At 36.3% G+C, this 27,921-nt stretch overlaps 1 protein-coding gene across 1 annotated transcript; it reads left to right on the top strand.

Moving 5' to 3' along the window:
* Positions 1-644: 644 nt before the first annotated feature.
* pdcd4a (programmed cell death 4a) lies at positions 645-23,446 on the top strand. Its single transcript, XM_081362271.1, has 12 exons — positions 645-882; positions 1,048-1,121; positions 7,302-7,601; positions 7,950-8,047; positions 11,213-11,326; positions 15,965-16,186; positions 16,356-16,453; positions 17,236-17,350; positions 19,624-19,731; positions 20,674-20,784; positions 21,922-22,061; positions 22,201-23,446. Exons 2-12 carry the CDS (start codon positions 1,076-1,078, stop codon positions 22,250-22,252), a joined length of 1,404 nt encoding a protein of 467 aa, XP_081218397.1. The 5' UTR covers positions 645-882; positions 1,048-1,075; the 3' UTR covers positions 22,253-23,446.
* The last annotated feature ends 4,475 nt before the right edge of the window (positions 23,447-27,921 follow it).

The raw sequence follows: 27,921 nt of genomic DNA, 5'->3' as shown, positions 1-27,921 counted from the left end.
GAGAGAGAGAGAGAGAGAGAGAGAGAGAGGTGACTTCACATCAGACAGAATGTGTGGATGCGTGCAAAGAAAAACCATAAAGATTGAAATATCAATCACAGTTAGTATGTTTGATGTCCAGAAAGCGTCATAGATATATAAAATCCTGCAATTTATAGTAGCCTACGGCTAAAATGTACATATTTATGGCCTAATATTTTACGTTTTAAGTAATTTAAGTAAGTAATTTAGTATAGGCTACCACTTTTCTTTTCTTTTTACAGTATATGGCTACAACACACTGGTATCAAAATGTGCACAACTCCAAACATTGAATTGTGTTTACCAAAGAAACAAACTAGTCAAACTCCGCCTAGTTTGCCATTGCTATGAGATTGGACAAAACGGTTTAATTCCAGCCCCTCCATTCACTCCCCATTACAAATCCAACACTACGGCGAAATTGCTTCTCTCATGAATATAAATGTAGTGATGCTGACGTTGCTTAGTAGCCTAGTAGGCTTCCTGGAGCGTTGGACCAGTCGGACCAGTCACGTAACATATTAAATATTCATGAGTCACAAGTCACGTTCATTCGTCCACTTTAGAACAGTCCTACTAGACGAAAGACACGTTGCGTAATTAATATGCATGAGGCTCACGCTACTCATGTGACGTGCTCTGAGCTGTCTGAAGTTGAAAACACTGTCCATGTTATTGCTTCCTCTCTGCAACGTGCACTTCTAATGCAAATATATATATTTTTGTAGACATTTTTGACTTGAATTTATTATTATTAAACAGGATATTTTTGCCGAATCTTCTAATTTTCCTCAAGGACTGTTTACTCTACCAGCTACCTTACTGCTAGATTTTAAGTGATAAGCGAGCCTTCAGTTTAAGGTGAGGTTAAGCTTAATGCATTTACGACTGAAATGTAAATTACACCGGTCAGATCATTCGCTATGGTCAGATACTATATATCTTTTTGTTATTGTTATTTATGTCATCACGGGGTTTTGCACGTTTGATACTGATGTGGTTACTACTTGTTTCCGTGATCTGCAGGCTTAGGAGGACGGTAAACAAGCGTATAATGGCGACTGAGATTGAAGCCTGGACCACTGCCACCCAAAACGATGGTACGAACATTTAAACCTCTGATTGCCTTAACAACTGCTCATTTATGTATTCAGCCTGCATTTCGCTAATCTATGCATATGGTAGTTGGTCTTTTACGGTGTCGTTTTTGCAGACGACATGGGCTTTAGTTGCACTCATGTTCCACCATGTGCTCTGGCATAAAGGCTTGTATATCGCATGTGTGGTACAAACTTCTAGAAAAATAATCGGTGCATTATTGCATTAATACCAAGATTTCACTGTTTGTTATTGTGAACACATATAAGCAAGATATCTATTTCATGCAAAACTTTTTGCGGATAAGCATTTTATTTTTTAATAATTTCTCTGATACAAATAAAGTGGTCAAATACAAGAAACATTATTTCCCCATATTTTACACAAATTAAATATCGTTCATAATATGAACTCTACTCTACCAAAACAGTTAACCGCAAAGCGAGCTAGTATGTAAGATTGTCATGTTTATTGCTGCAAATTTGGCTTATGAACAAACCAATATGGAATGACCAATTGTGTCATTAAATACGTTTATTTTCTAATTACATCTATTTATATTTGATCTTGTAGCCTATGCGATACAATCATTAAGCTTCTTTGTTAGGGGAAATTTGCTACAATATTAAAACATACGCCCCCTTGCTGAGATACCCGGATGTTTTTTTTTCTTGCCACATGAGTTTGAATGTGAATATTTCATGTTTTCGCGATTTTCATAAAAACAGCGTCCAGATCAGTGCTATAAAAGTACTGTTATCATAAGTACTGCCATGGTCTTTGTTTTTGATTGCTCACAGATTGGCTTCCATGCATTTCTCTTATCTGATGACATTAGCATATGAAGCATAAAACCGACCACGTGTGTTTATGTAATATTTGTATTGTTATATTGTGCGTAAACTAAATTTAAATTAAATTAAAATGTAAAAAGTTTTGGAAATCTTTGACACGCACATACACACAAACTACAGAATCATACAAATGTGCTGATTCTGATACCATCTGTATATTTCTGTATTTTATTGAGTTAAACACGTCAATTACACAAATACATAGAGATATAAGAGAACATTTTTAATGCTGTGTTCACCTTCAGTCATATTCATTACTGGATTGGTTCTATTAATTTAAAAATCAGGCGTAGTTCTACATTACAATACAGAAATATATATAGTTTATATATAGTATAAATATATAATCAATATTCTAATATGACACAATATGATAAATTTGTAATATACATATATTTTGTCTCTATGACACTTATTATTTAGCTGTTTTTTCCTTGCATATTTTCAGCAGACAGCAAAACGAGAAACGTTACCTCTCAAACATTTATGAAAGTATATCACGTGTCACCATGTGCAGTTCTGGAGGAAAACAAGCTGATTATAGCATAGACCAGAGGTCTTCAGTCCTGCTCCTGGAGGGCCACTGTCCTGCAAAGTTTAGTTCCAACCTTAATCAAACACACCTGAATCAGCTCATCAAGCTCTTCAGAATTGCTTGAATATATTCAAAGGCAGGTGTGCTGAAGCAGGTTGGAACTAAACTCTGCAGGACAGTGGCCCTCCAGGAGCAGGATTGAAGACCTCTGGCATAGACAATAAATGCACATAAACTAATGATAAATTAGTAATATATTTTTTAGTATACCTACCCATCTATAACTTTTTTCTAATTGATGAAATTTTAATTTGATTAAAAAATGGCTGATACATCAGAGCATCTCTATTGGAAAGACACATGTATTACAAAAAACAAACAAAAAAATGTCTCTTTGTTCAGCTTGCAACAAACAAATGAGATATTTTTGACCCCATACTATGAATACCAGCCAATTTTTGGATCCCTATAATTGTTTAACAATCATACTGCATAATATGTAATGCACACACTAGAAAGGCTAATTTGCACTACTGACTGTATTTGTTGTTGTAAAGTGGGTCTAATGTACACCCCTAGAAGATGTCAGAGGTGAATAAGCCATAGTTGTCAAAATAGATAAGACATTTTCCTTTTATCATGTCACATTTTCCTTATTGACAGTTAAACTGCTGGTTAAACACACCCACCACACCTCCTGTTCTCCTGCTTGCTTAATACTTAATACCAAAATGAATCAACATTGTTAATATTGAGCAAATTGTGTTTTTTTTTTTTTAATGTAGTTTAGACCTCTGGTGGCCTAGTCAAAAACTTTTACAGAACATAGCTACAACATTTTGAAGTAACACTTTTGATTTGGCCCTGGTGTGCCCATTTTGTGTTGCTGTTCCTGGCACTTTTAACAGGTTTAAACACTGTAGTAACTACAGTGTGGTTTCTCGTCTGATCAGAGCTAGTATTTTAGGACGGGAGTATTTATTACCATGAAGGCCACTCCTATTCCTCCTCCTTACCCCCCCATCCACCCCCATGTAGACTGTACACTGCCATATGTAGTCAGGCTTGGCAAGAGCACCAGAGAGGCATCAGAAAAAGCACAGTCAGCTTTTCTGCCTCCTTGTGCTGCTGCTGCCCTCTTTATCTCTTCATTTGCTTGTCCTTTTGTGTAGTCCAGTGAAAGCAGAAAAAAAAAACTTTTACACTGTAATGTTGTTTCAAACCTGTATGCATTTTTATTTTGAGTCTATTCCTTTAAAACAGAGTAGCATATGCTTTGTCAAGACATCTGTTTTTGGATGAACCTCAGCTCATATTTATTGCAGCTCTGAGATTAGCTTTGAGACATTGACTTGAAAGTGGACTCACTTTTTACATTGTGTTCTGGAATAATTTTTTACATTATGAGAAGTACTGCATTTCATGCATGTTTTCACTACAAGTATTGGGATATAATATCACGTTATTAAAGGTGCTGTAAGCGATCCTGGGAGACGTTACTTATTGTTGACATTCGAATTGTTGTCAAACAAAACGGAGGCTAGCTAGACCCTCCCTCCTCCTCATCCCGTCTCCTCCCTCCTCCCCTCCCTTCCGACATAAAGGAAAGTCCAAATAGTCACTACAAACAAAGTTAAGTTTTACTGATACTTCATTCAATGAGTAATGTCGCCAAGTTAGATAAATGCTTTTATATATTGCAGAACAGAATGCAGAAAAAGAGAAACATTATCTTAAAATCGTCTCGCCACCTGAGGTTATAAATAGCTCCCATACAAGGACGCAATAATAGCATAAACAACGGCGGCGGCGTAAACAAATTTAGTCAAAGTTGTCAATAGCCTATAAATGAACATTCAAATTCATAACAAACAGCGGATGAAAACAATCATTCACACAAATTGTCGCCCTACTGTGGATTTGCTTGATCATTTACAATAGAGATTGATCGCTGCTAGATACATACATGTTGTATTCACCAAAGTTAACGCTGACTGCATAGATCTAGCTAATTACATCCTTGTGTTGGTTTAGCGAACATGAACGTCAGTTTAGAAAGAAAAATGGATTTACCTGTTCTGCAAAAACAGAGCAACTATGTCGGATTGGAAGCCCTTCTGCCGGCGGAGTTCTCGCCACCTTTTAAAGGTTTTTCCGATGTAAATTCGGGACTTCGTGCGTTCCTTATCCTTGTCCCTCTTCTTTGCAATTTGTTCATCGGAACGTCGTCTCTTTGGTCGTGTGTCGGCCATAATTCAAACTTCCCTCTTCATGATTCTCTGTTCTCTCTCCTCCACACAACCCCTTCATGTGTACGTGCACTAACCCCCCAGACCCCACCCTCCAATACTTCTTGTCGGTTATTGGCTGGAACTCTGTTTATGTTTCGTGGTGCGGGTGAGCCCAGTTTGTTTTTGTTGCCGTTTGTGGAGCCTGTGGTGTCTAGAGAGACCGCGTTTTTTTACAGTGTGTTCAGGGGACAGGCGGCTAGCGGATAGTGAGGAGATGTTTGCTGTATGTGACAAAAAATGTTTTGGCCTAAAAAACGCGTTGCATCATTTACAGCACCTTTAAATTGCACCTTCATAACACATGCTCTTTTTGTTGCATGCCACCTTATCTCAGTGTAAACATGTCAGTAAGTTTATATGCACCTAAAGTCATGATTGATTGTAATAACCAAAACAATGAACGGGACAAAACAAAGTTCAATAGCATTTACGATAGTTTTTGGTATTAAATGGGGGCTCGTCCGGGATAGTACGACCAGTAGAGGCATTTAATGTTACGACCCCTCTAAGATTTGTCTAGGAGCAAGAGGAGTAACACTAAAAAAAATATAGCAAAATCTGTAAGAATGATAGGAGGCGGCAAGAAACAATGCAAAAGACAGGAACTGCCAATGAAAATGATTTATTGTACAAAAAGGAACAGAAACCATTAAACTATAAAGTATATTTACAAAAGGATTAATTATTAAAGCCACAACCAATATATACAAATTTACAAAAATAAATAAAGAAAGAAAGAAAGAAAAATGACCACGAGAAAAAAAACTACTAAACAAATCAACCCGAAAGAAAGGGGACTCTAGTGACGCCAAAAGAAAGAAAGAAACAAAACAAAACCAATCCTACCTTGTTTAAACCTCTAACCTAACTAAAGGAAAGAAAAGAAAACAATCAAATCTTAAGCGCCAAGCGCCGTATACTTCCCTCCTCTCGACTAACAAAACAAAACATACAGTGGGTGGCGTTCACCTCTTACCTGGGGTTTCTATACACAGAGATACCTAAATGTTGCACAATGGAAGTCGTACGACATCTTCCCTATCCTCCTTCCTCTTGGTAAAGAGTAAACATCAGAGAGCGTAAGCTCAGCAAAGATCAAAACCCAACGCCATCCAAGTAAAAGAAAATAAACGAACCAAAATAGTAAATCAAAATTATGACCAAAACAACAGATATTGGCATAAACAAATGACAAATAAAGCGAGGCAAAACAAAACCAAACAAACCGAGTAACAATGACAGCAAAAATCAAAACAACAGAGCCTCCATTCATTCCTTTCCAGCTTCCTTTTATCTGCCAGCGGGAACATCACTGGCAGCGGATAGGTCGACGTCACATCTCTTGATGATGATTGACAGCCTCGTGAGCCAATCGGCAGTCAAGGAAGACGGCCTAAGAAATCGACAGAGAGAGAGAGAGAAAGAGAGAGAGAAAGCGCAGGAGAGAAAACAAACACAGGCACTCCCACAAAACACCTATGAACGTAACAGTACCGGTATAGGTACAGCGAACCTTGAAAGTATGACCAGTTGAAGTTTCTTCATATTCCTTTTTGGTGTAAAAAAATGGCAATTTATTTTTGAGTGAATTATTCCTTGAATGTCAGGTACCTTCTCCTTCCATATTGGTGACACAAGAAGCAGTGCATTGTTTTTTTATTTGCTGCTCAGTAAATGACAATAATGTGTATAGTTTTTCCCCCCACATTATTTTAAACGCCAAAGATTGTGCAAGAATTTTGGCTGACAGTTCCAGAGCCTGAAATTCAGCAAATGAAACCTCTTGAATTAAGACGTTTGCATGCTTTTAGGGCTGATAACTAGAACTTTTTTTTAAGGTTTATCGGAGGTGAATATGAGACATGACCAGGTGTGCAGGAAAGATAAACATTTCTGCATGATAATTTTAAAGCTAAAGAAATTAAAGCTGATTGATGATTAAAATGCTTGGGGTGGTACATATATATTGTCACTTGAAAATGTAAAAATTCTTAATTTTTTTTATTTATTTTTTTATGTTTAGTTCTCTTATCCCCGGTTTCACATACAAGGGTTAAGCCTAGTCCCAGAGCTGTTTTAACTGAAAGCAACTTGCACTGACATATCTTAAAAGGTCAAGTGCCATTTTTCTGTCTCAAAATGCATACCAGTAATGTTTTTTCTAAGGCATATTTATAAAAGCTACTTAAATGCCCTAATTGAACTAAGGCCTAATCCTGGCTTTATCTAAACCCTGACTGTAAAAACCAGGCCTTAAAGTGGTATGCCTGATTGATGTTTAAAACACATTTTTTGATGCATTTAAATGACAAATTGTGAATTTTCTTTTGGGCTTGTATTTTTCAGGAGCCTTAATTGTATATTTACATTTAAAGTAGTTTATAAAAAATGAAAACCAACAATATTCATAGTACACAATGCCAAGTTTTGAAGCATAAGCTAGATTAGTGCACAAGCTAGGAGTATCTTAATAGTTGTCGATTCTTTCTGTGTCTGGTACAGGTGTGTTCTCACTTGAGAAAGAGCAGGATGGGGTGGATGGGACTTATGGCAGTGAGGATCTGAATGAGTTGGAGGTGAATGGGAACTGGACCCCTCAGGAAAAGGCCCTGCATGAGGCCAGACTGAAAGCTAAGGCTAAACGGCGCCTGCGTAAATCATCCTCCCGGGATTCCACTCGGGAATCACTTTCTGAATCGGTTTCTGGAGAGCTTTCTACCGATCCACACAGCCCCAAGGGTAAAAATGCTGTAAATGATCGAAAGTCACGGACTGGTAAAGGTCGAGGACTGCCCAAAAAAGGTGAGATTGTGAAATATGAATTGTTCTCTAATTATTTGTTTTTCCAATATATCAGTTAATTAAAGATAGATGGATACCAAATTTAGCTGTTAATATAAACCACAAACCACCATTTAGTAACTTTGGTTATTTGTGTGGTATGGCCAAAATCTTACATCACTGTTACAGTATTTATCATCATGATATATTTATTTAATGGATCCAAACCAAAAAATATGGTAACAGGTATAAAAGTCGCCACTTATGTTCTAGTTTCTATTGGATAAATGTTTTATATTTCAAATTCCTTCCTCCCTACCTTTTGCGTTTTACTCATAGCTATTTTATTCTTATTGTCCCTATGAATAGGTGGAGCAGGTGGTAAAGGTGTGTGGGGAGCAGCAGGTATGGTATATGAGGTGGAGGAACCTGATGCAAAGGACCCCAACTATGATGAATCTGCACAGGTAAGAGTACACCTACTATTTACCTTTGCAGCCTATACATGAAGAATACTAGTACACTTTCGTGCCAGTCAACACATGCACCTGCACCCAGATATCCCTGTTTATTTGTCAGCAAATGTCTGCCAAATGCAAGTAGTTTGTCCAAATTGATAATACCATATAACAGTAGGCGAAAAGTACTTGGATTATCTACTACTTCCGACAAGGTTCTGAAGTGTGTATCCACTGGACACTTTACTATCTATACTTTGCTTTTTTTTGAAGGGGTCCTATTATGCTTTTTCAACTTAAGTTAGTGTGTAATGTTGCTGTTTGAGCATACAAAAGATCTGCAAGGTTACAAAGCTCAAAGTTAACTTCCAAAGGGAGATATTTTATTTAAAGGAACACTCCGACTTTTTGGGACTTTAGCTTATTCACAGTATCCCCCAGAGTTAGATAAGTCCATACATACCTTTTTCATTTCTGTGCGTTCTGTAAGTGTTATTTGATGCACCCACCGCTAGCCTAGCTTAGCACAAAGACTGGATGTAAATGGATAAGGTAGCATACTAATCACAATAAGTGACAAAATAATGCAAACATTTTCCTATTTACATGTTGTGATCTGTATAGTCACAGCGTGTACAAATAACAAGGCTATATGAGACAGAGACCATTTTTAATCGTATAAATACTGGGAACTATATTCTCACTAGGCGTAGGAGCACAGCTACTTGGGCGGAGTGATTAGCGCAGCACACAAGACGCCCTGTGGTGAGGAGCAGAGAGTTCGCTCAGAGTTGGAGTAATAGAGTCAGCAATTACTAGATAGTAAATTTATAGTTTACAATCATGGGTGTTCGCTGTATCTTGTCTTTCAGCTTCCAAAGTTTGTAACTCCTCGTCTGTGTATTCTGGCTCAAAACTATATGGTTCTGGATCTTGGTTTGATACCCAGTAAAATTCCTCTGACAATTCCTCCAAGTCAGCCATGATCACGAGTCACGTTCGCTACTAGCTAGTTAGTCACGTTTGTTTTGTTTACGGAACCATCAACAGGGCGTCTCGTGTGCTGCGCTAATCACTCCGCCCAAGTAGCCACTCCGCCCAAGTAGCTGTGCTCCTACGCCTAGTGAGAATATAGTTCCCAGTATTTATATGATTAAAAATGGTCTCTGTCTCATATAGCCTTGTTATTTGTACACGCTGTGACTATACAGATCACAACATGTAAATAGGAAAATGTTTGCATTATTTTGTCACTTATTGGGATTAGTATGCTACCTTATCCATTTACATCCAGTCTTTGTGCGAAGCTAGGCTAGCGGTGGGTGCGTCAAATAACACTTACAGAACGCACAGAAATGAAAAAGGTATGTATGGACTTCTCTAACTCTGGGGGATACTGTAAATAAGCTAAAGTCCCAAAAAGTCGGAGTGTTCCTTTAACAGAATCCACTTTCCAAGAATTACAATGAACGGCTCGTTTTGACTACAACACGTTTTTTTCCGGATCTTGTGAAATCATAATGTTACTCATTTAAATAATCTCCTCCCATGGAATGTGCAAAAAAGGTGCCTGGTTGAGCTGCATTAGAGAAGACAGTGTTGTCGCTATGTCAAAGAGACACTTTTTTTTTCCTCCCGTTTCCAAAACTCATTTGTTTGACCTTCCTAAAGCTGACGAACTTAGAGTGGTTAAAATAATTTTAAACACTGTTCCTGAACATTATAACCCCAATGTTTATCTGTGTGCTGCACATTTAATGGAGAACAGCTTCCAGAAACTAAGAGAGTACAATGCAGGCTACGCACAAAAGCTTCCCCTGAAATGGAGCAGTTTTCACTTTGTCGGGACAATCTGTTGTTTTTGGATAACAACTTGCAAGTATGTCTTATTATTTCTAGTTGCGTTTTCTACCAACAGTTCCAATTATAAGTTTTATGTTGTTGCTACAATGTAAACAAAGGGCAAATCTCTTTAGGTCCGCTCGCCTGCTAGCCAAAATTAGTGTTTATATATTGTTTACTGTAGCATTTGTAAGCTCTCGCTTTTGTATGGTTGTTCACCCCGCCTTAGGAAAATTAACCATGGTTTTGTGATCGATTACTCTTTGTATTGCCATAGTTTTCTGACAAGTATCATGATGTAGACGATGTAGATGAAATACTCCAAGGCACTCACATGGTAAAGTAAATGGCCTTTAATAAACTGGGCTAAATTATTAAAACCAGTTGAAAGTAGATCTACGCGTTTCGGCACCACAACCTTCTTTAGGACTGTCCTGAAGAAGCTGTGTTGCCGAAAAGTGTATATCTTTTTTAGATCTACTCCTTAATATTTACATCTGAGTCGAGTAGCTCATGGTAAGGGGTGTGGCATTTCCTGAACACGCGCTTAGCGGTGCCAATCACAACACTGGGCCAGCCAACCAATCACAACACATTTCGTATTTAAGAAGGAGGGGCTTCATTGAAATATCAGCGTGTTCAGGCCAGACTGGGGAAAGAGGTGCTATAATAATGTATATATAATAAAAATATGTGAAAAATACTGTGTTTTTTTAACAATCAAGCATGAAAGCATATTCTAGTACACCTCAAAAACAAAAACAAAATCAAGACTTTGTAAAAGGGCGTAGTAGGACCCCTTTAATGGTATTGAAGTACATTTCAAACCAAATGTAGCACTTGCTATACAGAATGCGATTTCAGACATGTATATGAGCTCATGTATATAGAGCCCAAATCAAATATGGTGATGTCAATAAAATCATTCCTGTGTCATGACATGACCACCAATGAGGTTTGATGTTTTGAATGGCATGAGGGCAAGTAAATAATGACAGCATTTAATTTTTTTTTTGAACCAATCCTTTAATAATCAGAGTCAGTGAGTCTGTGTTTCTCTTGTTCAGTTGAGTGGGATGTGAGCTAAAAGTGGTTCTGGCAGCCCTGCTGATATTCATGCTGTTTGAATACTGCTGTTATGCTAATCAGTGCACTTTATCAAGTGTTTAACAAACACAGATGGGCTGCAACAATGACAGTTTACTGGAGAGATCTACTAGGGAAAATAAAAGATGATTTTTTTTTTTTATGATTTAGTATTTGTTTAATTGATGTGTTATCCCTTTATGTTAAAGGTGTTTTTCTAGTGTCAGACTCTTGTTTATTTATCAGGGAGACACGGTATATGCTACAGTAGTACCAGAGTTGGACGAGAGAGAACTCGAGAAGACCATCAACCCCATTGTGCAGGAGTACTTTGAGCATGGAGACACCAAAGAGGTGGAGGTGAGCTATAGCTTAACACAAAGCCAGATGCCATTCATTGAATACCATTAGAGCAATGCTTCTCATCCAGGAAGCTGGGGCCCACTAGGTGAAATTAAACCAAGCCTTAAAAAAAGATGAAAAAAAGCTAAATCAAAATATAACTTACTTATAATTCACCCCCTGTTCACACTGATGATGTAAATCCAAAATGTTTTGTCTTTGTATTTTGAATCTAAATATTTTTTTTGTATAAGACATTTTCTATGATAATGTGTGCAAGCTCCTCTCCTGGTTGAACTTTGATATGTTTTTGAGCTTACACACTGAATTAATTTGTTTATCTGTTAATTCAGGGGTGCAAAACACAGTCAGGTCCACACAGTCCTGTAGAGTTTAGTTCCAAACCTGCTCCAACACACATACCTGGGCTGCATCCGTGAAAGACATTAATCTCTTAGGATGTCTGGAATCCTGAAATTTAATTTACAGAACTAGGACTGTCGGGCCTTTAAATATTGTAGTCAAAAAAGTTAAGAACCACTACATTAGAGCATCATACTGGTCTAATATACAGTATTCTAATTACTCCTCAGAATTTAAACCAGTTAAATGAATAGTTCACCCAAAAATTATCGCATAATTTACTCCCCAAGCCATCCTAGGTGTATATGACTTTCTTCTTTCAGCCAAACACAGAGTTAAATTAAATAATATCCTGGCTCTTCCCAGCTTTGTAATGGCATTGAATAGTGCCCGATTTCAAGCTCCTAAAAGCACATCCATCCATCATAAAAGTAATCCATACGACTCCAGTGGGTTAATAAATGCCTTCTGTAGCGAAGCGACACATTCTTGTGAATGTACACACATTCACAAGAGAGTAAATTATGGGATAATTTTCATTTTTGGGTCAACCTTTCCTTTAAACCTCTGGGGTCAGCAAACACGCTGGTGCATTTTGCTCTATTTTTTTTTAAATAGCAGCAAAATAGACTTAAAATACTCATTTATGGTGTTACAGACTTAAGAAATATGAAAAAATAAACTGTAAAATTTCTACTTTTTTTGTGTCCACTTACAATTGAAAAAACATTGTGCTTTTGTAAAGTAAAGAAAATAAACAGGGTGTGCTTTCTGCCTCTTCGTGAACTTTTTTTCTGGAGCACGTCTCTAAACTTAAAACTCAGCGAATACTATTCACCCAGGCATGAGCTTTATATCTTTATAATCATTTAAGTGTCGACTTTTAAAGATCTAATTCAAAACGAAAACAAATATTCTCTGTTTATGTAAACTGTATGAAAAGGGAGAGATGTCAGTCGTTCTCATTACAGCTCATTACAAATCATTACCTGCTAATGTGAACATGCCCACGGAGAGCGTGCACTATTCAAACGCAAATGATCTGAGGCAATCAATGCAAACCTATCAACGGCCACATTAGCTGGATAAAACACATCAAGTTTAAATAAGAATCATGTACTTTACGTCATCTTGCGATGCTGTGAGGAATAATAATAGCATTATAATAATATAATCCTGGAAAAAATTACCTCAGAAGTGCTGGTTTAGTTTCATTTCGAGGAACGGGCATCAGTGCAGCGGGCATCTGTGCAGTTCATTCACACTTGCACTTACATTAGTAAACATGTTATTTTTACATAAACACATCTACTAGTTTAGCTTTTACCAAACTATATTGCTATACTGAGATGAGTAAAAATCGACTGAAATATGTTGAAATAAAATGTCTTCGTATAACGTATTAAACTGCAAATTAACATTTATATGCTCTAAAATATACTAAAAACAATATTTTACAGACAAAATAAGAAAGACAACATTTCCTTGACTAGTTTTGGATAAATGTAAAGTTTTTACTGCTGCCACATCAAATAAGCTTTTGCTCGCCAATTTCTGCTCATATGTTAAATATATAGTATGTTTTGTCAAAAATAAAGTCATCAACTAAGATGCTATTATAGTGTTTGTTCCAATGTAGGCTATATTCAAACTAATGAATCCTTAACTTTGTGCGTATGATAAAATGTATACTTATTAAAAAGAAAGATTATACTTGAAATATTGTTATGATTTACATGTGAAAACTTTTTAATAAAATAGCAAAAAAAAAATTTACAAGGTAGATGTAAACAAAACATTAATAGGTCAATATAAGCCTTCTCATTAAATTATTTATTATTGTTTTTTATTAGTGACAAATTTGGGGAGAGGATGTATTCCAAGACTTTCTGAAAATACAGTATGGGAATTAACTGCACAATTACTAGAAATGTTTACTATTATACAATTTGCATGCATACAAAATTTGTGGAAAAAGACAAAAACAATTCAAGATGTTTAACTTTGAACCAATTCTGTAGAATGGCCCATATAGCCTATTTGAACAGGATTTGTTTCCAGGTATGACTATATACTAAAAATGTGCTTTTGACTTTCATTTATATTTGGATTATATATATATATATATATATATATATATATATATATATATATATATATATATATATATATATATATATATATATTAGTGTTGCCACGATACTAGAATTTCTAACTTCGATACGATACCTTGAAAAATATCGATATTTGATACCATTTTCAATACCACGGAGAGAAAAAAACTGCCACAATATTAAGGGGGTATTTTTTTTATTTAAAGCTAAATATAACAAGTCTAGAACATGACAATGAGGTATATTTTACATGATCAAAAATGTCCTGTGGTAGTGCACTTGTTCAAAAACATAAATGCTGGTTAATACATTAACGTTATTTGATGAACAAATTTAAACGCAAACGTGCGTGCATCACACTCGAAAACAATGCTCACTGGATCGACATGAAGTCAAGTCAAGTCACCTTTATTTATATAGCGCTTTTAACAATACTGATTGTGTCAAAGCACTTAACAGTATCAAATTGGAGGATAGAGTGTCAGTAATGTATAATGATAATAAGATTAAACATTCAATTTTCAGTTAAAGGCATTTCATTATTGAATTCAGAGATGTCATTGTCTAGCTCAGTTTAGTTTAATTAGTATCTGTGTAATCAAATTGATTGATTGCTAATGAAGGCAACTTGCAGAATTAAATAATATTTTTTTGAATAAAGTTAAATAAGCACAAGTTAATTTACATTTGACCACAGTTAAAATATTTACTTGTCTAAGATTCCTCAGTCAGATTATATTAACTTTAAGAATTACGGTGAAAAAACGAGACAACACACACTCATATCAACAACAATACTAGGCCATCTTGGTTAATGTTTCAGAAATGTTAAAATGAGAAGAGTTACCAACCTCTCGAAATTATTTATATAGATCCGGGTGTCGGTCTTTCAGGTGCTTTGCTATATTAGGCCCCGATCACACCTAACACGTTTTTTCAGGTTCGAAAACGCGAGGTGCACAGCATTTACCATCACACAGAACGAGCAGTGCGCTGCGTTTTTTATATTGCTAGGCAACCACTGAAACAGCTGTCCTGTCAGTCAAGTAAACGTCAAATCAGCCTTTTATTAACTTTACTTTCTGTTAACATTGTGGTAGTTATGGTTCGTGAAGTCGTTAAGCTCCTGGTAACCCGCGAGAGCACCACAAGTTTATCCTCCATCATCGCACTCTCCGGGCATTCAAGCAACTAGCTTTCATCACTAAAACGGAAGGCCCGCTAGGCGCAGCAGGCGCATAAACAGCTCGCAGAACGCTCGCTGCCATAGGAAACCAATTGAAAATAGGCACCTCTCACTGCAAAAAAACGCGTCAGGTGTGATCGGCCCCATTCACTTCACTTTAGCTATTTAACCAGAGCGAATGAGACGAGTGCGCGTGTGGTGTTTGTCAGCGCGCCTTTGGAGAGAAGTGAAAGTGACAGCTCGGCTAGTATCGGTGTATCGATACTTCGGGAAATTAGTATTGGTACCGTTCAGATATTTCAGTATCGATGTTTATCGAAATATCGATATTTTTGACAACATTAATATATATATATATTATATTTCTATATTTCTTTTGTCCTCGCATTCTTTCTTGTGGTACCCTCTCAGTGACATACCTGACTGAAAGGCTCATTATGCAGCTCATTATGTGGGTCATTGTCTTCTCAGATGTGAATCAGAGAATTTTTGATGATCATTCATGCTCCCACGCATATTGCCTTTCCAAACAAAAAGTGTCTTACAAAATTTAAATCAATGTATTGTTTTATGGGAATGATTAGGCAGAATGATTTTCATATCATTTTGAAGCAAAAACTCTAGGCGACAACATCCATTAGTCAAAAGTCTTGTGGACGCATATTTAGTATGTGTTTTGTGGCCTTATTTCAGAAACTTTCATTTTTTTTTTTCAATAACCATGCATAAACATTATTCTCTCAAAAATACAAACATGTTGCTCACCTATTATGGTAGCCCTGTTTGTGCTGATTAGAGTGTAATGACACCTTTGCCATTAATATGTTTATAAGCAACTGAAAAAAGCACAAATGTCAGGGCATGTCAAAGCATCTCAAGGACCCCAAAAACACCTTAGACCCCAGAGGGTTAATTCACCTCCCAGCAATTTTACACAGTCTTTGTAAGTTGTTGATCTAAACTTTTATTTCTGCTTCCTTCTTTGTCTGGTAGATGCTTCTCAAAGAGCTGAACTTAGGCCATCACAGATATGAGTTCTCCTCTCTGGCTGTTTCTCTGTCTCTGGAAGGCAAGGCCAGCCAAAGAGAGCTTACATCACGTCTTCTCTCAGACTTATCTGGAAAGGTGCTCTCTGAAAGGGACATGTCACGTGCGTTTGACAAAATACTTAAAGAACTGCCAGACCTCATTTTGGACACACCGGAGGCCCCACAGGTAAGGGAAAGATGTCATATGACAATGAAAAATTCCATAAAAAGGATAATATTATTAAAAGAGTTCTATCAAGTTCACTTTTTATTTCACTCATTTATTTATTTATTCATCCTGTATGAGTCTGTATGAGCACATTCTCTATAATACCTGGTTCCTTTCTTTTCTTCAGATGCTTGGTCAATTTATTGCACGAGCCATTGCTGACCACGCTTTACCCATGAGTTTCCTTGACTGTTACAAAGGCAAGGTGGATTGTGACCATGCCAGGTGAGCTTGATGTGACAGTCTTGGTTATTTGGGTAATTTGCTTGGATATTCACCAGGCAGTCTTGTGTCCAGATTATGAATAAGTATTCTGTTACTCAGTACATAAACCTAAATTTTATGCAGAACCTTCATTGTAATTGTACGTGAAATTGTAATTAACGTGAAAAGTGTCAAATGCAGCCCTTAGAATTGCAAGGTGCTTTAAGGTTTCAAGGTTTTGACGACCATTTTTAGTTAAATTCAGGGAGTCACGATGATAATGGGATTTTGGGTCAGAGTGGGATTTGGGGTGGGAATTTTCCATCTGCTACCAGCCAAATGTGATTGCAGCTGCAGAAAGTTTTGTGGTGACTGCCTCTAATTGGCCCTTGATGAAACATGCTTTTGCTTTGTAACAATGAAGCATGTTTGTAGAAGTAGCATTTTATTATCTTGTAGCACAAATGGAAAGAAGCACATCCCAGTAAGAGTGAACCCACAAGCAGCCTAATCGACTAGGGCTACTTGTCGACTAGTCACTCAAGCAGTTTGCACATTCCTAATAGGGATTTATGAATGGCGTGTATTTGAATTAAAAAGTTAAAATGGCTACTATTAGAACTGGCTTGTGGGCAATGAAGGTAATTTCCCACCCTACATGCCATGGGGCCCTAGATTGAATATGCAGCAGTTTTATCTAATGTATGAAATCATTCTTTTTGTTCTATTTTCTGTATTATCTGCTTCTGACCCACTGATATGCTGTTCCCATGTTTGTGTGTTCATGCCTTTATTACTGTTAGAGCTGCACTGGACAGAGCATCAGTTCTGCTCTCCATGAAGAGGGAAATCATGCGGCTTGATAATGTGTGGGGAGTTGGTGGCGGACAGAGGCCTGTCAAACATCTCATCAAAGAGGTAAAGTGAGGCCGGATTTCAAATCCCTCCATCACACTTCCGTGTTCGAAAAGCGGAAGCTTCAAATAGGAGCGTAAAAAACTTCCACTCCAGCCTGTATCAGTGGCTGTGCCCATAGCATGGGATTGGTTTGATTTTGTTTTTGTAAAATTCAGCACAGATACCTCTTCTAAAGACACCAGCCTTAGTTTACAATCATTAATTGAGTATTGTGAAACAAAGAAAAAATGTGTCATAATATTACGACGCATATTTTGTGATTTAAAGAGGGGGGGGGGGGGTTGCGACGTTCGTCTGTTATAGGACAACTTAGTTTGAATAAAATTAATATTTGTGTAGTGTTCAATGTTGTTATCAATAGAGATACGCGGATGGGGTATTAGTTCATCCGCAACCACATCACATAACTCATCATCCGCACCAACGTTTTTTGACCAGATTTCAAAGCCGCACCCGCCCGCCATCCGCTGATTGTTTTGCGGTCTATGGATGATGCAATGCTCTGCTGATGCGAGCCGCAAGAAAGCCCTTGTCTGTTCTAGAAAGGATGCAGCAAAGATATTTAATGCTAATGTATGAGGCATAGGCCTACGCTGAGTTTCATTCATTTACGATGAGATGCGCTCTAGTTCAACTTCACAATGCAATGCAAGTGAACGCGGCACCATGTCATGGTTATTATATTGTCTCCTATATTTGCTTACATACAATACATGCAATTGGTTGATGAAACATTTATTCAAATTAAGATACAATTTGTACAAAACGAAATTCGCTTTAAAGAAAGGCTTTCTACAAAGCAAAACTTAATGAAGTGGTAAAAATCATGTCTGACGATTTACAAAACAAAACTTCATTAAGTGGTAAAAACCATGTCTCCCAATTGCAAATGTTCATTGCTAATGTTTATTATTGCAAATGTTTTTCATTTGTTTAATAAATCTCATAATGATGGCACATCACTATATCATAGCTTTTATTTCTAAATCAAATGATTGGCGGTCGATCAGGGGATACTTGGCAAAGAATCAAATACAGTTGGAAACGACGTAGACCATTAATAACACAGACTGTTAACAATTGTTTTTAATTAGTATTTAAACATTCTCTATGATAAAAAATGTTTGTAAAAAATATTTTAATAAACAGTCTAAATAAACAGTTTTGAACATTTACTTTTTTTGTTAAGTGAAACTAATTGAGTATAATTATCTTCTCAAAACTGCCGTCCGTCCATTGACAATAATGCAGGGGGAAATTCCTTTACGCTACTAATCGGAGCAGAATGTGACGACACGCGGACTGTGATAAAGGCTTTTTTAATGACGCAAAAGAGAACTAAATTCAGTACTGGCGTGCTGTCTATGAAATTTGCGCACAGAAAGCCACTTCTTCGATAGCCTGCCAGTACTGATTTGAGTTGTCTTTTGCGTCTTATCTCACTTGAATGAACAAAAACAAAAAAATATGTCAAATTGCCAGTATCAGGAGACATTTAAGATGAGCAGGCACAAAAAAATATTTTGCCAAAAATTAGTGCAGTGCTGAGCCAAAAGAATACATGTAAAAGAAGAACAGAATACAACGTACTTAGCATATCACAATAAATTTGAACATTGTAACATGCTAGAGTCAGAACCTTCAGTTCGGGAGCTTGCTGCTTATTGTGCTTGTTTGCCGCATTGAGGACACATTTGTCTCGGTGCAAAGGAGAGCTTCCAAGGTGAGAATGTACATACAAAAGCATTAGTAATGATAACTGATTAGTATGCTAAACTAGAGTATTAACCATTAACAAAGTTTACTGTTAGTTTGATAGCTGAAGAGCCACATTAGAAAGAATGACTAATGGTTAGCATAGTAAACTACATAGCATAAGACAACAAATACACATTTTGGAATGTTGTTTTACTGTAACAGTAGCAATAATCAAACATATATTTGGTCCTTTCTGTGTGGCTCAGTCCAAAGATCACCTGAGCCGATTTTGGACAAGATTTGTAGTAGGAGTTGACAACAAAACTTTAAAATGACAGACAAGCAAAATTGCAGAAAATTATATATAGAATATTGTTGGAATCAGCATAACCCATGGAATATAGTGAGACAAAGAAAACAAAAAAGTTTTGGTAAAAACACTATCTCTTGAAGGCTAGGTGACACTATCTTCAAACTTCTTGGGCACAAAACATGTAAATGAAGAAACTCAAATTTTGTTCAACATCCTACACCTTATTTGCCGTATATATATTCTGTTGCTGTTTGTTTTACAGATGAACCTGCTGCTAAAGGAATACCTGGTGTCAGGTGTGCTCTCTGAGGCTGAGCACTGTCTGCGAGATCTAGAAGTGCCACACTTTCATCATGAACTGGTCTATGAGGTATGGATGAACATTTCACATACTAAATAGTCAATATATTGAATGCACATAAATTGTCATCTTTGTCATCATTGTCATGTATGACAGTATATAAAAATGACAGTACAGTTGTGCTCAAAAGTTTAAAAACCCCTTGCAGAATCTTCAAAATGTTAATTATAAAAAAAAGAGAGATCATACAAAATGCATTTTATTTAGTACTGTCCTAAATAAGATATTTTACATAAAAGATGTTTACATAAAGTCCACAAGACAAAAAAAATTGCTGAATTTATAAAAATGACCCTTTTCAAAAGTTTACGTGCCCTTGATTCTTAATACTGTGTGTCGTTACCTGGATGATCCACAACTTTTTTTTACGTTTGTCCTGAGGAGTTAAACTGCCCAGTGTTCTTCAGAAAAATCCCTCAGGTCCTGCAAATTCTTCAGTTTCAGTATCTTTTGCATATTTGAACACTTTCCAGCAGTGACTGTATGATTTTGAGATCTTTTCACATTGAGCACAATTGAGGGACTCAAACACAACTGTTAAAAAAGGTTCAAACATTCACTGATGCTCCAGAAGGAAACATGATGCATTAAAGGCCAGGGATGAAAACTTTTGCATTTGAAGCTCAAGGTAGATTGTAATAAAATTTTACAAATTTACAATTAATTTAAATACTAATTAATTTGTCGTCCGTGAAAAATATAAGTATCTTCTGCTGCTTTCGAAGGGCAGTGCTAATATATTTTTTTATATTTAAACAAAATAAGAAAATTTAGACATCTTCATCCTATTCAAAAGTTTTAATTTTCCAGCTCTAAATGCATTGTGTTTCCTTCTGTAAAATATCTTATTCAGGACAGTACTAAATAAAAAATAACATGCATTTTGTATGATTCCTCTCAATCCTCTATATTCTGATTTCTCTCACCTGTTTTTCTGTCTGGTTGATATAGGCTGTGATTATGGTACTAGAGTCTACAGGTGACACAGCCATACAGATGATGGTCAAACTCCTCAAGGTGTTGTGGCAAACTGGCCTAATCACTCTGGACCAGATGAACAGGGTTTGTACAAACTTGACTTCTTTCTTTTTTTTTTAAGCTATTATGCAACTGGGTGATATACTGTTACCAATTAGCTAAAACTGTCTAAACATTCTACCATTATTCTTCTAGTAATTTCAGATCCTAATGATTGCTTACTATTATTGTTATTTTAATTATTAGCCAACAGATGGTACTGTTTATAATGGCGTAAAACCATTGACATCACAGGGAAACACGTCTTCTGTGATTCTAGATCTATTCTGAAAATTAATTTTTTTCACATATGTGCGATGGCACTTGTATGTGCTAGAGACAGCTGTGTTCTGCTTGCTGCCAGTTACACACGCACACACACAAAACCGTTGACCGAGTATATAAACTTGCATAAGGTTTCATGGTCCAAACCAAATTAAACGGCAATCGTGGACTTCATTGCACAGGATATGTGCGGATTCACCTGCTGGTATTCCAAATTCTCTAACAAGGCATCATTTATGTCATTTGAAATAGTTACAAATTACTTTGTATTTACTTTGTGTTTTAAAGCTATATGTAATAATGAACTTAACACACAATTGTTTTGATTTGAGTATGTGTATGTTTTTTTAAATAAAATGCATTTAAAAAAACAAATTTATCGATCGGAAAAAAAAGTACCATTTTAGAATTTAATTGTGATTCCTAGAATTGGAATCATAATCGGATAGTGAGGTGCCCAAAATTTCCCACGATTCACTACGATAGTGGATGGTGGTTTATTCAAAAAATTTTTCCAGTCATCACTAAATTTGGGTCTGTTAATCTTTGGATCATGGTTGTATTCAAAATGGTTTGCTTTTGTAACGTCAGCAGAAGTTTCTCAGCAAAGCTTGTTGTATTGATATCCAACTTGACTTGGTCATTATTATTGTGCTTGTGAGCAAGGTACGCAAAGTAGTCTTTATTCATTTTCCATATTTTTAATAATCTGGGATTAAACTTAATATTTTAGCTTTATCTGCTCATAACAATGACTTTCAAGTCAATAATTGAATTCCACATAATTCGATAATTTGGATCTGACCAGGTTAAATATGGAATTGCTCCAACATGGTTGGCAACATTTACCATCTAGTTGTTTGTGAGAGAATTAATGGGTTTGCGTGTTATACACAGGGCTTCCAGCGTGTATATGACGAGCTGCCAGAGATTAACCTGGATGTGCCTCATGCACACTCCATTATGGAAACCTTTGTGGACCTTTGTTACCAGGAGTCAGTCATCACTAAGCAGCTGAGGGATTTCTGTCCAACCAGGTCAGAGACGTGCATCTTCCCTGTTTATCGATGTTCTTTAGAGAATAAGGATTTTTAATTTGTTACTGTATGATATTTGATGGTAATTCTCTTCCTGTGAACACTACCATTATAACAAATGTATTCCTGTGGCCAACAGGGGGCGTAAGCGCTTTGTGAGTGAGGGCGACGGAGGGATCGTGAAAAGCTAGAAGAATCAGGAGAGCTCTGCAGGACCCTGATGCTGAGCGGGCTGGGATCTCCTGCACTTCCATGGGAGTCTGTCCTCACTGTCTTGCTCATCTTCCGAGTACACAGAAATATTCAGCCTCAGAAATGATATCATGTAGAAGAGTGACAACTGAGAAATGCTGTTCTCTCCTCTATTACAGGCTTTGTTCCATTGGTTTGTGAATTTATGTGCTTTTGTATGCAGCATAAATGCTGCAGTGAAAAAAAGAAGTGAGGGGAAATCAGCAGTTTCAGATGGCCATGAAATACAGTTTGGGTTGAGGGATTCATTTTGCTTTATCTTTTTTAGCTTAAGTTGTTTTTCTGTTTTTGTTCACAAGTGTTCACTTGTTAGTGTTCACAGTGATCTCCCAATTTTTGCAATGTAATGCATAAAATATGAAGTATTTAGAATAAGGTATTAAAAGAATTTGTGCTATTCAACGGAAGTGCTTAATCTAACCGTTGGGCCAAAATACAATATTTTATGAAACGATTGGGGTCACTTCTAATTGTTTTCATTTGATTGCATGTTTATCTTCAAATTTGTCTTATTGCATAAAGAAACCATACTTTTACAGATCTGGTACAAGGATCTGGTAGATTTTTGGTTAGCTGCATACAGACTTTTCTTCTTTTTTTCTCAGTGCTTATTCATGGTTTATGCCAAATGCATGTCAAGAAATTCTAATGTTTCTGGCTAGTTTTGACATCTTTGGATGTTTTAGCTGCCAAGGAATGGAGAGAGAGAGCATCATCACCTCTCAGTCAGGCTGATGACTGTGTGACTTTTGTCTCCCATCTTCATAGCAGCCTAAAGTTTTGTACCCCTGTTTGATGAAGTTCAGAACATCCATTTTCATATTTAGTCCTTGTATTTATTTGGACAAAGAGAAGCCAGCTGAGACAATTAATGAAAATATCTATCATTTTTGAAGTGGTAAACTTTTCAGCAATCAATTCTTTGTCTCACTTATAATATGATGGGTGAAATTTTTCTTTTTTTCTTTTTCTTTTTTTTTTTACTTTTGTCATGCGATCAGTCTTTGTGTCTGCTTGTTCATGGGACACTTTTTCAAAGCAAAAACATTATTTTTGTCAACCAGCAGTTCCAGAGTTCCAGCATTGAATACATTTTGACACTAATTATTTCAATAAAATTCATAATGCTCATATTCCTGTTTCTTTGTGATAGTTTTATTTATTAGATACTAGTACTTATTTATTAGATACTAGTACTTATTCATTAGTTACTAGTCCTTATTATTAGATACTAGTACGTATTCATTATATACTATGCTTATTTCAATAGTGACTAGTAACTATTCTTTTGTTACTAGTGACACATTTAAAAATTTTGCCATTGACTTCTATGGGGATCTGTCATTCAGATATCAACTATTTAGTTCTGACTGTATTCCAATTGTGACTAGTATGTATTTATTAGATACTAGTTATTCATTAGGTACTAGTACTTATTTTTTTTATATACCTACCTATATGGCAAGCCGTTTTATCTTAAATTGTACCCAGCGTTACTCGTCGTAATTGCATTTTTACTAGTAAGAATTAAATTTGAGAGCTCTACAATTCAGTTCTTACTAATAGCAATTACAATTAGAGAGCTCTACAGATGAATTTTTAGTCATATGTCTTCATTGACTTCCATTCATTTTTTTTTAATTACGGAGCTCTACAAGTGAATTGTTACTAGTAAGAATTACAATTGAATTGTAACTAGTAAGAATGCAATTGCAGAGCTCTTTAATTCAATTCTTACTAGTAACAATTTAAATAGAGAGCTCTACAATTCAATTATTACTAGTAACAATTGCAATTGGAGAGCTATCTAATTCAGTTGTTACTAGTAAGAATGCAATCACATTTAATTTGTTAATTTATCGTTAATCTATAAATTATTTAATCCACTGAACACTGCTGTGTGGTAATATAAAAACACTCTCCCAACAGCATACTGTTTCTTTTGAGCCTAATTCCTAGTCAAATTAAAATAATATAGTTGTATCACTTGTGATGGTGTTTTGTATAGATGTGGCCAGACGAGCAGTCTACCAATAACATTAGAGCGACAGCACTACCAATGCCCACAATCGACTTCACAGTATAGAGACTAGCGACATACAGCGACAAAATCGCTGGCTGTGCGAACGGGGCTTATGGGGCCACGTGGGTCACTCAATCAGCCGACATGTAACCTGCGATTAGAGTGATTGACAGAAAACCTGACAAGTTACAAAACAATATGACCTTTTCAGCTCATCATGAACCTGAACATGGGAGGCCCCTGAACTTGGGAGGCCCCTGGGCCTCAGCCCATGTAAACCCGTGCATTAATGTGGCCTTGGGCACTAGTACCTGTATCTAATGACTTAGTACTATTGAATCTAGTAATAGGTACTGGTATCTAAAAAGTACTAGTACCTAATGAATAACTACTAGTATCAAATATACTGTATATGTAGTCACAACTGGAATACATACTAGTCAGAACTGAATAGTTGATATCTGAATGACAGATGCATATGGCAAGCCGTTTTAGCTTAAATTGTACCCAGCGTTACTCGTCGTAATTGCATTTTTACTAGTAAGAATTAAATTTGAGAGCTCTACAATTCAATTCTTATAGTAGCAATTACAATTAGAGAGCTCTCTTATTCAATTATTACTAGTAAAAATTACATTTAGAGAGCTCTCTAATTCAATTATTACTAGTAAGATTTACATTTACAGAGCTCTCTAATTCAATTCTTACTAGTAACAATTCCAATTAGAGAGCTCTACAAATGAATTTTTACTAGTCATATGTCTCCATTGACTTGCATCCATTTTTAATTACAGAGCTCTACAATTGAATTGTTACTAGTAAGAATTACAATTGGAGAGCTCTACAATTGAATTGTTACTAGTAAGAAGTATAATTGCAGAGCTCTGTAATTGAATTAAAGAGCTCTGCAATTGCATTCTCACTAGTAACAACTGAATTAGAGAGCTCTCTAATTGGAATTCTTACTAGTAACAATTCAATTGTAGAGCTCCGTAATTAAAAATGAAAGGAAGTCAATGAGACATATGACTAGTAAAAATTAATTTGTAGAGCTCTCTAATTGGAATTGTTACTAGTAAGAACTGAATTAGAGAGCTTTGTAATTTTAATTCTTACTAGGAATAATTGAATTAGAGAGCTCCCTAATTGTAATTTTTACTAGTAATAATTGAATAAGAGAGCTCTCTAATTGTAATTGCTACTAGTAAGAATTGAATTGTAGAGCTCTCTAATTGAATTCTTACTAGTAAAAATGCAATTACGACGAGTAACGTTGGGTACAATTTAAGCTAAAACGGCTTGCCATAGATGCCCTAGAAGTCAATGGCAAAAAAAAAAATTGTTAACAAAAGAATAGTTACTAGTCACTATTGAAATAAGTACTAGTATCTAATGAATAAGTACTAGTATCTATTTAATAGTTACTAGTATCTAATTAATAAGTAGTATCTAATAATAAATACTAGTAACTAATGAGTACTAGTACCAATTTAATAGGCACTAGAATCTAATGAATAAGCACAAGTACTTAATGGAATACATACTAGTATCTAAAAAATAAGTAGGCAATAGTAGTAGAATGAAAATAGAGACTAGTAGGTTTTAAGGAATAAATGTTAAAACGCTTGCCATACACCCAGAGGCTGTTAGCATGTGATCATTGCATGCCATGCATATTATGTAGGGATGCACCGAATGTTCGGCAACCGAAATTATTCGGCCGAAAATAGTCAAAAAAAGCACTTTCGGTGTTCGGCCGAATAAGTAAAAAGGCCGAATAAATTTTGCCGAACAATGACGTTTTTAATGACGTGATCAAATATTAACCCGCGTAGAGTGAGAGGCGCGCGCTTTATTCAGCAAATATGTTAGCAGTGTGGAAGCACTTTAAAGTGTCAGAGAAAGAGGCAAAAGCGGCCGTTTGCAGACACTGTTCTGCTGAATTGTCCAGAGGGGTGCATCTGCAAAAACGTAGCCTACAGTACTTCAAGTTTAATTTATCACTTCAAATCAAGACACCCCTAACATCATGCATCACATGATTAAAATGTTAACGCAGCGGAACGGGACACTGCAGTTCGCAAAAAGTTCATAATTTGCATGTGCAATAATGACTTGTCGGTTAAACATTTAATTTGCGTGCTGATGCGCGTTTCTCAGTGCGTACGTTAAATTATGTGAAGCTCACATGGCCTGTCTACCAGTGCCTGGATACTGGACTAAGTTATCTTTCGAGTCTTATTGTGCTAATACTGTCAAATACACAAGGTTTACATAAACAAAGTCGGTTATGTCTAAAGTGAAAGCAAACTTGAGAAAATTGAGAGAAAATCATGGAGAAAATCTGCTTGTCAAATGCGTGTATCAGAGCCATAGAGATAAAGAGTTGCGACACTCTTTGATGTCGCCGCTATGGCTGTCACGTGGTTCATGTAAGCTCCAATAGTTCTAAAAAAACATACGCTGGCTGTCATGCTCTTCTATGGGACAGACAGCAGCGATTGAATTATTGAACGGTAAATATAAAATAAAACTCACACCCAAGTTCTTTTTCAGCTGTTATTGCATTTTGTTAATGTCAGTTTTGCATTTGGAGACAAGTTTTAGGCTATATTTTTGGAGGGAAAAGCTCAGTGTTCATGTTCGCATGGGTAGTAAGCACTGGCTTTAGCGGCTCTAACTTAACTTTTCCGTATCATTCATCTGATGATGGACGTCTCATGATATTTATTTTAGCACAACTGGGCTGTATTAGGCTATTGATTCCCGTGATTTTGCTTATAAATTTTGATTTAGCCATTAGCCTACCTTCGTGATCACGCAAAGAGGTCTGCCGTGGCGGTCCGTTCAGAGTTCGCGTAAATATTTTTTATTAAAATGACAGACAACAAAAATGTGTGCTTGTGTGGGTGTGTGTGTGTGAACAAGAAAAACAAAAACCAGGGGCAGGTGATCCATGAAACAGACAGGACTGGTGATGGCCATAACAATCCTAGAGGTCCAGCATTGTTCTCACAAGCCGCTTCCACTCAAGACAATAAAACATAATGAAAAGTTAGTGTATCCCAAAAAATGTAATTAAATAAAAGTTGTTATAAAGGTGGTAGTGATTCATTACCGAACTCTTACTGTCACAGCTTACGAAGTCGCACTAGCTAGCAGGCAGTGCTTGAAAATTGGTTGAAACAACCAACATAAAATATAAATAATTACGCTGTGCATGTACAAATGAAGACCAGTATAAGCATCGCAAAGGGCCTCTGATACAACATAGACAGTTGACAAATCAAAAGAGGTCGATATTTCAACAACTTAACTCTAGAACAACTCGACGCGCAGCAATGTAAGTGAATGGTGTCCAACGCCAAAATGACAGTTGCTGAGTCCCAATTCGCATACTATCCGTCCTAAATAGTATGCAAAACTAGAATTAGTACGTCCCAAATCGTAGCATGTTGAAAAGAGTATTCCAAAGATACCCGGATGGTCTACTATTTCCGGTTAGAATTCGAAGTGCAGACAAAGAGTATAGAAGCCCAAGTAGGCGGTGGGCCGGACCTCGAAATTACGAATTTAATACTTACC

The sequence above is a fragment of the Scardinius erythrophthalmus genome, assembly GCF_964197995.2.
Source record: "Scardinius erythrophthalmus genome assembly, chromosome: 3".
In the NCBI taxonomy this organism is placed as follows: Eukaryota; Metazoa; Chordata; class Actinopteri; order Cypriniformes; family Leuciscidae; genus Scardinius; species Scardinius erythrophthalmus.
This window is presented reverse-complemented; position numbering and strand designations above follow the sequence as displayed.